The sequence below is a fragment of the Leptodactylus fuscus genome, chromosome 1, assembly GCF_031893055.1.
Source record: "Leptodactylus fuscus isolate aLepFus1 chromosome 1, aLepFus1.hap2, whole genome shotgun sequence".
Taxonomy (NCBI): domain Eukaryota; kingdom Metazoa; phylum Chordata; class Amphibia; order Anura; family Leptodactylidae; genus Leptodactylus; species Leptodactylus fuscus.
In genome coordinates, this window is record NC_134265.1 from 205,741,959 (window position 1) to 205,753,025 (window position 11,067).

General features: G+C 40.5%; 1 protein-coding gene across 1 annotated transcript; it reads right to left on the minus strand.

The window, feature by feature from the left end:
• Window positions 1-493: 493 nt before the first annotated feature.
• On the minus strand, window positions 494-9,507 carry NDUFS7 (NADH:ubiquinone oxidoreductase core subunit S7). Its single transcript, XM_075264513.1, has 8 exons — window positions 9,406-9,507; window positions 9,154-9,190; window positions 9,004-9,072; window positions 7,601-7,718; window positions 4,255-4,434; window positions 3,910-3,956; window positions 3,433-3,521; window positions 494-768 (listed from the first exon to the last, which is right to left on the minus strand). The coding sequence occupies exons 1-8, from the start codon at window positions 9,419-9,421 to the stop codon at window positions 671-673; spliced, it is 654 nt and encodes a 217-aa protein (XP_075120614.1). The 5' UTR covers window positions 9,422-9,507; the 3' UTR covers window positions 494-670.
• Between the last annotated feature and the right edge of the window lie 1,560 nt (window positions 9,508-11,067).

The following is an 11,067-nucleotide window of genomic DNA, read 5'->3' on the forward strand; positions in this document are numbered from 1 at the left end:
CGGCATTCGCCTCTCTATTACGGCGGGTGCCAGGCGCTACATTCAGACTATAAGACGCACCCTTCTTTTCCCCCCAAATTTTGGGGAAAAAAAGTGCGTCTTATAGTCCGAAAAATACGGTATGTCAATTTTGAACAGAAACAATTGGACAGGGTTTTTATTAAAACATGGCTTTGTGGAAAAACAAAAACCTAAAATCCTCAGCATATATCTGATTCATTCTAAAGTGTACAGTATGTAGAATGTATTTTTCCACTCTTAACCCTCTGGCTGTACAACGCAGCAGACTCTTTTTCTCAAGGGATACACATAGGAAATGCAAGCGTGTACTATATACACTACAACCAGGTGTGGTATTTTCAAGGCTTTTGCAGGTGTACCATCTGTTATCACATCACAGCATGGGAGCTGATCCAGGTGCAGAGAATATAAAAAAAAAAAAAAAAAAAAAAAAAATATATATGCCCAGACGGCACAAAATAACACCACCATCTTAAAGGTTACAGCACTCTTTAATGTTCTACAAAGTACAGTTTCTAAAATAAGCCAGTCAATCATATAATGGCAGAAATCTTGGCATATTATTGACAAAATCTAATTGCGATAGCAACAGATCCACGACTGCACCTTAAAAAGGCCATAGCAACATTTTAACTTAAATATTACACACTTATTTCCTATACCAAATCCGGATTCTCTTTTCCCGTTTGATCTTCTTTTGCAGCTGCAGAATACCATATAAAAGAGCTTCAGCAGTAGGAGGGCAGCCTAGAAATACCACAAGTAAAGAAAGAATGATGTCAAACACTTCAAAGAAACCTGATTCACATACAACTGGGATACAGAACATAGCTGACAGCTATAGCTGTATGAAGGACAGGCAAATCGCTTGTGGAAAGCTCATTGGAGAATGGTCTATAGGGTAGCTTTACACAATTTGTATACACTGGGCTGGTCGTACCAAGGCTCAAATGGGCTAAAACATAACTTTTATTATTAACAATTAAAATACACTCTTTCGTTTCCCACTATTAAAAATGTGTATAGGACCCTAAAGACCACCTAGTCCACACAGAAATAGAACTGGATATCTAACACAAAGCAGCAGGGAACCCACTAACTCCCGTTAGTCCAAAGTTCTATTTCTGTGTGAACTAGGTGGTCATTAGGGTCCTATACACATTTTTAATAGTGGGAAACTAAAGAGTGTATTTTAATTGTTAATAATAAAAGTTATATTTTAGCCCTAATTAGGAGTACCCTATGTGATATCAATTAGCTTTACACAACCCTTTTTAGTACAAAAATAATGTCAATTGCAAAACAAGTAAAAAATAAAGAAAAAGCTACCAAAGTCAGGGGTGGATTGTGCAGTAGGGAGAAGAATAAAGTGGCGCTTTTATATTTGCTATTCCTTTTTTCCTTTTGCAGCCACACCTGGGTTTGCTCAAAACAAACAAACAAAAAAAAACGTGAGTCCTTAGCGTGGGTTTCATGCAGTGTTTTTTCAATGAATTAAAACCCCAAATAAAGGCGTTTAAAGACCCCAAGAGCACTTATGCCTGTTGATATTTACTTTAGATTGCATCCTGGCTTGTACTCAGAATGCTGTACTTTTAATAGCAGTTGATCTGTGTTCTGCTGCTTTTTCCTTTTTAAAAGAAATCTGTCAGACCAATTTGGGTCACTACCTACAGGTCCTCACGGACTGACAATTTAGTATCAAAGAACATTGCCTATGTCCGCATTATACCGTATATACTCGAGTATAAGCCGAATTTTTCAGCCCAGTTTTTGTGCTGAAAAAGCCCCCCTCGGCTTATACTTGAGTCAGCAAAAAAAAAAAAAAAAAAAATTTTAGGGGGGGGGGGGTCTATGACCAGCCACAATATTAATGTATAGAATCTCCCATAAAATAGTGCAAAAGAAAAAAAAGAAAAAAAAAAAATTTTAAAAACATAAAAGTTCTAAAACACTCCTTTTCCTAGAATACATACAAAAGTAGAAAATGACTGTGAAACACAAACACATTAGGTATCCCTGTGTCTGAAAGTGCCCGGTCTACAGAATATAGGGGATCTGCAGTGCTCCTGTTCCATCAGGAAGGGGTTAATAGGAGCACTGCAGATACCCTGTATTCAGTCAGACTGAATTCCAAGTGGGGGGGGAAGAAAAAAAACCAGTCCTCAAGCTCAGGGAAGGGGCAGACAGACAACCAAAACACCCCCTCTCCTTCCCCAGCATCTACTGCACCCAAAAACTCTGACCATTTTAATTTTTGAAATTTTCCAGTAGCTGCTGCATTTCCCACCTAGGCTTATACTCGAGTCAACAAGTTTTCCCAGTTTTTTGTGGTAAAATTAGGGGGGGGTCGGCTTATATTCGGGTCGGCTTATACTCGAGTATATATTTAAAAAAAAATAAAAAAAAAAAAGAATGTGAAGTGTCTAATGAGTCTCACAGGACTCATCTTTAGTGCCTGCAGTCGAGGGAAGTACCCCTAAGCCCACTGCACGCCCGCAAAATAACTGAATCATACTGCTCTGGCCTCACTGAAGACACTGGGTAAGAGATACATATATGGGCACAGACAGCTTTACAACAAGGCTATTTGGTACACTAAACCACTGGTCCGTAAGAGTCTGTCGGTGGTTTGGTGTCTCAGTCATCCTTACAAGTTCCCTTTATTTGAGCAGTTAGAAAGCAGATCAATTCTGATACAGTGCTGTAAAAAGGTGTATAGATTGGAAAAAGGTCCTTAGCGAGAACTAAAGGATTACACAAATGCACAGGTTAAAAACACCTTTATGCTAAACTCACATATTGTGACAATGCTGCTGCATGTTCATAGCAAATTTAGCTTAGCAAAAAAAAAAAACCCCACCAAAAATGAAGTGTCCGATTTTATACCACCTGGTAAAATGGTTCTATTTTCTGAGATTCTCAACTTTCATATGCTGCCAAGATTGCAGTGCTAGCTATAAATGAACCTGAGATATCAGTTAAAAACACAGTAGGCAAAGTGAACGTTATATGCAGCAATTCATGTTGCATATTAAAATCAGATTTGCATCTGTTTTTAACCAGTGATATGTCAGGTTCTTTTATAGCTGCAGTCAATTACAGGCCTCAGGGGTCACTTCTTCACAAATGGCATGTGACTGATGTGACCTGCATTTTGTCAAAAAATCACCACTGAGGCCCTGTGATTTGCTGCAGCGATCCCCTCAAACAAACAGTGCAGGACATGTATACGAACAAACAGAGGTACTATCGGTGGAAATAGAGGCATGGAAAGAGGGGAATGCTCATTTGCCATTTTTCTATTGCCTCTAGCAGCAGTATTCAATAATGAGAATAGAAACTGGACAACCCCTTTAAACTAAAGACAAGTCCTAAATAATTGGGATCTGTGAAAATGAAGATGGTTACCTGGAACATAGATATCAACAGGGACAATTCTGTCACAGCCTCTGACTACAGAGTATGAGTAGTGGTAGTAGCCTCCTCCATTAGCACAGCTGTAGGGCAGACAGATTATTAGGCATGTAGAATTCAACCCTTCTAAAGGAAAACAGGTATATCAACTGGCATTGCTATACTGGGATTAGTTCAAACTTTAGTGTAAAAATATACATAACAGCCAAGGTGTGGTTTTAAAATGTTAGAGTTCTTTATTAATGACCTAATCCATAACAGCTAATAGAAACATCTGACTAAAAGATGAAATTTTCTGAAACTACTAGAGCAGCTAACTTTACTGCAGTACAACAACGTATAATGCTGTTATAGTTGTATGTTTTTTCCTGATTATACCATCATGGGGCAATACAGTTCCCTGCATGGTACTGAAGCTGCTCAGTTATATTATAAAGTTTATCATCCTTTTAAGTAAAATTACAGACTTACCTGCCCATAGAAACTACATAACGTGGCTCTGGCATCTGATCATAAACCTGTGAATGACAGAATATACATACCAGTGACATAATATGTATTATTCAAACAGGGAATTGTCCATCTGCATTGACTCTACTTAGAAAAATATCCCAGGACAATACAGACTATTTAATTTGTCATGTATTAAGGGGGTGTTCACACTACCATCAGTGTCCGACAGGTAGTGTCCGCTCCTAGTGTCCGTTCAAAATCTTGCACGGACATTAGGAGTGGACACTAGCTTAGATAGGATCTAGCAAAATGTAGAATATATGACTTGTAGTACATATTAACATGTGATATTCCAACATTTACCTTTCTCAAGGCAGGTGCCATCTTATTGGTAAGAGTCCCAGCCACAATCATGACATCAGCCTGCCTAGGGCTAGCACGGAAAACAACACCAAACCTGTCCATGTCATAGCGTGGGGCAGCCATGTGCATCATTTCCACTGCACAACATGCCAATCCAAAGGTCATGGGCCACAGGGAGCTCTGTAGGTATAATATAGAAAATGACAATATGACCCTTCAATACAGTGAACTAAAATACTTAAACCTTATGTAGAGATGCAACTCATGTAAGATTTTCACAAAAGAAAGTTAAGACGTACTTCTATTCATAAAAACTTTTCATAAATCGTGCTGGTGAATGTAAGAAGCTCTTAAGAAATAGAAATATTAGAAATATCTTAAGAAATAGGTTTCTTTCTCCACTAATCAGTTACTTTTTACATAGAAGTCTATGGAGAGGGAGGGGAAGGCTGCTGTAATGAACAAACACATACTGTAGCTCTGAGAAAACACTCTTCTGACATTGCTTTAACTTGAAGATATGATTACCATTGCACAACCACCTTCTTCCCCCCTCTTCTCTCTAAAGGTGGGAGCGGTCAGGTCAACTATGAATATTGAAGATAAAGAAGAACCCCTTTCTGTGCAAGATGTAATGTTCACGGGGCTTGTACTACAGAAGAATAGAGTCTCTCCAGTCCACTAAAACTTTCTTATATTGATTAAAGAGAAGTGGTATAATAAATAACCCCCCCCCCCCCCCAGCATCGCTACCATGACAGCACCAACCTCGGAGAGAACAGATTCAAAACAGGTTAAAAGCACACTTCCCCACTCAGCTTTTCCTGTTCCTACTAAGTGAAAGTGAAAAACCAGCTTCCAAAAGCTCTGCAGAAGATTCATTGGGAAAAAGTTCAAATAATTTTTACGGCTCCTTTTTGGTCAAAGAGAAGATTGGTTAGACTGTTGCAACACCTAACAGTGGAGGAACCCTTCTCTCTTTCAGTAAGAGAGGACCTGTTGGTCCAAGGGCCAGTGTGTGACCCAAATTTGCTGAATCTCCATCTAACAGCGTGGATGTTGAGAGGATGGTCTTAGCTAGCAAAAGACTCTTAACTAATGTAACAAACCTTGCTAGCCTCAAGAAAGTAAAGCTACAGTCGCAAATTATCATAAAATCTAATTCTTTACTCGGTGTGGATCCGCTCCTTCTGATCTAGCTAGATTAAACATTTCACAGATTTTGGCTTTCCTTTAAGCAGGCCTAGAAAAAGGTCCGTAATGTAATGCCTTGAGGCTAAGGCCCCGGGTTGCGGAAACGCAGTGGTTTTTTTGTTGCAGATTTTGCTACATTTGTCAAAGTCAAAAGTTAATTGAAAATACAAGGGAAGCACTGACACTGAGACATTTCTGTTAAATCCACTCTTGACTTTGGCTCAAAAAACGGCAACAAAGAACCTGTTTTCACCAGGTGGGGTTTTAGCCTAAAAGTACATAGCTCTTGGAGCAATTTTTGACACTCCAACGGCAGAACATTGTGGGATCAAACGATTCTGTAAGGCTGAGGCCCCATGTAGCTGGTTGAAGCGGAGAAGTGCTGTGGGAAAAAATGCTGCAGCATGCATTGCAGTTTTTTCGGCATTGCCATTTAGTCTGTAGAGGCCACATGGGCCCTGGCCTAAAGCAGTGGCCAGATTGAAACCAGAAATATGCAACTTCCTTCTTGGGATTTTAACTGGGTGTTTTTGTCTTGTCGCTAAAAGTCTGTGGTACCTTGATAGGAAAGTACTGCACGACAAACATCCAGGGTGTGGTAAGCTTCACTGAACTTGTTACAAAAAAAAAAAAGAGGGTAAAACAATATCTTGAGACCTATGGAAGTCAGTGACTACTTTCAGGAGGAAAGTTGGGTCTGTTTTTAGAATGATCCTTTCCTCTAGGATAGTAAGGAAAGGTTCACTAATAGATAGGGCTTACATTTCACTTCTTCATCGAAATGTGATTATAGCTACCAAAAACACAGTTTTCATTGTTGGAAAGTGTCTCTGAAAATCCTAACAGTTCAAAGGAGTTTAGGGTTAATCCTGACAAAACCCAGTTGAAATCCCAAGAGGGAGTTAAGTTGGATATTTCTGGTTTCAGTCTGGCCACTGCTTTAGTCCAGGGCCCCACGTGGCCTATACAGACTGTTTCATGGTCCACACAAAGGCAGAAGGGTTTGTAAGGGTTCTATAACCCAGTGGCTAAAATCAGCAATTTGTAAAGCCTACAAGGTATTTGGCAAGGATCCTCCACTGTCACTAAAGGCTCACTTTACAAGAGCTGTTGCAGTTTCCCGTTCTCAAAAATAAGCAGCATCTCTAGAACAAATCTGCAAAGCAACAGTATGTTCTACTCCCCATATGTTCTTCAAGCATTAGAGGCTGGACCTGTTATGGTATCAAAATCTCTCCTTTAAGCGTAGTCTTACAGGTGGTAGCCCATCCCCTTAAGTAAGTGTTATTTGGAATTTCTCTAGTGCTGGTGCTGTCATTTTGGTAAGGTTAAAGATAGAATTATCGGTAAAAAAAAATTCTGTTTCAAGAGCCACCATGACAGTACTGGATTATTTCCCTTTGTTTTAATTTATTTTTATTACCTTTGTATGGTTGCTCTCATTTAGATGTGAGGGGGGAGGGTGCTTTTAACCTGTTTGTGTTCCTGTTCCTATTCTGTCAATCTCTGGTGTTGATGCCTTTATGGTGGCTCATGAGACTGAAACATCGGTAAGGCATAGATCCACCATTTTCCCTTTAGAAACTAACACTCCAATATGGAGGGGCCTGTTGTTTGAAGTACACAGAACTAAATATCAGGCGTGCTGTAAGTTGTGGAGCACAGAAGGGGGAGAGTTGACGACAGACTACTGAATTCAGCAGAGTGAATAAAACAGACCACAGTATCCTAGAATACCAGTTTGGAAAGAAAGGGGTGGCGTTCTGCACAGTTTAACACTTAGGCTTATGTTCACATGGCGGAATCTGCTGCTGATTTTGAGGTGGACTGCACTCCAAAGTTAGCAGCAGATTACAACCTGATTTTTTCATGAGAGGCAGAGATAGGAGCAGTTCATTGAACACAATCTGTGGGGAGGGGAATGAAGAGGAATCTGAGGAGAATGTCCTCCTCAAATTTCTCTTCATTTTCCATAAATGTGAACTTAGCCATAAGGGACATTAATTAGAATTCTACATGACTTTAATGTTACAAATCGCCATTTTCAGTGGGAGACGCATAAAAGCGAATATCCTAATTAAAGAAATTTAAAGTTTTGTACAATTGACCAGTGACTTAACATGCAACACTTAAGCAGCTCTGAAAATCTTACCCTTCTTGCCCAGTTGATCAGGTCGTCAAGCTTTGTGACTATGAATTCTCCTTTGCCACTTACAGCTGATGTTTTAGCTGCACTGACAGCACTACTCTTTTGTCTGACAGGTAAAGCACTGAAACAAAAAAATTCAAGATACTCAGGAACCACATGCGACTTGTGGATTGGAGATGAATATAGGAAAGAGACAAACATTTGTAATGTGCAGGGAGCATTGTGGAGTAAGGGAGTTAGTGGCTGCTGTATAGGCTGTTATCCCCAGCCCCCACCTGACAGTCTGTCCGTAGCGCTATACTATCAGAGAAGGCGTTCCTTATTGCACAGCCAGGACCCTGAGCGGTGAGGAACGCCCCCCTCCCTAGTATGGATGAGTACTGTCAATGGGGAGGGGGGCTTCCTCACCACACAGCGCCAAGGCTGGGTGGTAAGAAACACCCCCTTTGATAGTATAATGTTATGGACAGACTGTCAGGAGGGGCGTTTCCAGCTAGGCTCTCAGGAATGTCCTTTGGCTTTCTAGCGGTATATAAAACTGCATGTGCCTGAGGATATGAAAGGTTCTCTTTGAAGGTCATTTCATCTTCAACTTGCTTAACTGTTTGCTATAACAGTCATTTTGAGCAGGGGTCTCAAAACTTTTAATTGCCACTGTATGTTTGTGCTCCTATTAAAGGTCTTTATACTGCACTATTATTTATTTGGGAGGCATTTTCTATCTGATAAACTCCCTTTAAAATTGATTAAGTTGTACAGCTGTAGCATCCCCAGCTTCCCTAAGAAAACACAGCAGCCTATATTTTCATTTTCTATACAGAATGCCATTCTCATAAGTGGTTTATGAGATTAACAACAACAAAAAGTGTCTGCTTTTATTTGTTTTCCAATAAAAGTGAAATCCTTGACAATAGTTCCATACAAAACAGTCACAGACATCACTTAGGGTACGTTCACACTACTGTTATTACAGTCCATTGTTGTCATTCGTCCGTTCCCTACAAGGTAAAAAACAAGACAGGAACTTTCATCCACCCTGTTTGTTTAGTTTTGCATGTAGAACTTTTTCTTCCATCAGAAATGTTAAACACACAACAAGATGAAAGAAAGCTTCAGTTACTTTTTTTTTAATTTTTTTTTTTACTTTGTGGTGAATGCAGATGGACTGCCAGCAAAAATGGCTCCGTCTGCATCTGTCGATTGGATGAGAGCAGTGGACTATAGATAACAGTCATGTGAACCCATCATGACACTGTTTAGATTCTGGCTCATATATGAAGCCACTGCTCCATGAAAATATTCTGCCATATACAGACTGTACTGCAGGTGACATCCCAATCTTTAGGATCAACATGAAACATTACCACAGCATATATCAGATTTCTTTGTTGCTATATGTGTATTACCTGATGGCAAGGCCATTGTCTGAGGCTGGCTGCCAGACACCAGTGTGGAGGGCTGCAGTGGACAGAGGCCTGCAGGTAGAGAGACAATACCAGTGACATGAGAGTTGGTCTACACGGAGGAGACATTATACCTATAGGATTACAACTCACCGTGTAGTATGCAGCCAGAGCCGAGACAGCCTGGGACCTATAGAAAAAAAAACAAAAACCCACAGCATGACTAGCCATAGCAGATCCCCAGCTGTGCATAGAGCGTCCACACTTCAGAGTGTAAAGAAGCGGGCAATGCTCAGCGGATGCACATTGCTACGAGCACAGCACTCCCTGCCATCCGAGCTACCGCACTTCACTCTAATGTCCTTCAGGTCACCGACAACTTCATGTTTTCAGTGACCCTCTCACCTGTCAGCGCGGCCATCTTTGCGTAGGACGTCCCCTGAGCACTTCCGGTGAACGTTTAGACTGTGTTCCGTCCTGGAATTCATTTCCCTGGGTTATGCAGCATACGTCTACGGGTTCCGGAACTGAAGCTTCTGCTGCGCGACTCACAGTGACGTAACTGCTTCTGCGCTACCTACTGATGGTCTCAAATGGTTGCGTCTAGAATGGAGTTGCTCCTGGTAGGTCCTCCCTCCAGCAACTCCAATCTAGTCACCTCACTAGTGAACGGGCTAGAATGGAGTTGCTGTAGGTAGGACCTACCAGGAGCAACTCCAATCTAGACAATTCACTAGTGAGGTGACTAGATTGGAGTTGCTGGAGGCAGGGACCTGCTAGAATCAACTCCAATGTAGACTGTTCAGTACTGAAGTGACTAGAATGGAGTTTCTTAGAGGAGCTGCCGCCAGAAACTCCAATCTAGTCACTTCACTACAGAATTGGCTAGAATGGAGTGTCTATAGGAAGGAGCCATAACTGGCTAAGACAGACATTGTATATGTATATAATATCAATAAGAATATAGGAAATCACATTCCTGGACATATATACATATGACACTCATATGTATATATATATTTATATGTATATATATATATATTTATATATATGTATATATATATTTATATATATGTATATATATATATATATATATATATAATTACATATATATAGATAGATATACCTATATATATTACATATATAGTTTACAAATATATATTTGCCATATGGTCTGAACAGGGCGTTGACGCCGCAGCCTTACGTGTTTTATTATAACTTGCGTCACTTTCTTGTTGTAAGTGATGATGGAAATATATGGCAATTAATAACTGATATAGAGCTAAATTCTGACGTATTGCTGTGCGCCTGATTTATCAGTATATAGTTACTGCAGGTAGGTTCATGATGGTCTCAGTATATTCTCTAGTTGCTATAGGTAGGTCCTCCTTACAGCAACTCCATTCTAGCTGTCTCACTACAGAACTGACTAGAATGGAGTTGCTGCAGGTAGGTTCATGGTCTCGGTATATTCTGTAGTTGCTATAGGTAGGTCCTCCTTACAGCAACTCCATTCTAGCTGTCTCACTACAGAACTGACTAGAATGGAGTTGCTGCTGGTAGGTTCATGGTCTCAGTATATTCTGTAGTTGCTATAGGTAGGTCCTCCCTACAGAAACTCCATTCTAGCTGTCTCACTACAGAACTGACTAGAATGGAGTTGCTGCAGGTAGGTTCATGGTCTCAGGGTGTTCTGTAGTTGCTATAGGTAGGTCCTCCTTACAGCAACTCCATTCTAGCTGTCTCACTACAGAACTGGCTAGAATGGAGTTGCTGCAGGTAGGTTCATGGTCTCAGGGTATTCTGTAGTTATTATAGGTAGGTCCTCCCTACAGCAACTCCCTTCTAGTTGTCTCACTACAGAACTGACCAGAATGGAGTTGCTGCAGGTAGGTTCATGGTCTGGGTATATTCTGTAGTTGCTTTAGGTAGGTCCTCCTTACAGCAACTCCATTCTAGCTGTCTCCCTACAGAACTGGCTAGAATGGAGTTGCTGCAGGTAGGTTCATGGTCTCAGGGTATTCTGTAGTCGCTATAGGTAGGTCCATGGTCTGGGTATATTCTGTA

What these genes read in the sequence shown, in the direction of transcription:
- NDUFS7 (XM_075264513.1), bottom strand. An exon ending in CTCTGGCTGCATACTACACG is followed by an intron (nt 9,073 to 9,153) that starts GTGAGTTGTAAT and finishes CTCTACCTGCAG; the next exon opens with GCCTCTGTCCACTGCAGCCC. An exon ending in TGGCACCTGCCTTGAGAAAG is followed by an intron (nt 3,957 to 4,254) that starts GTAAATGTTGGA and finishes TGTCATTCACAG; the next exon opens with GTTTATGATCAGATGCCAGA.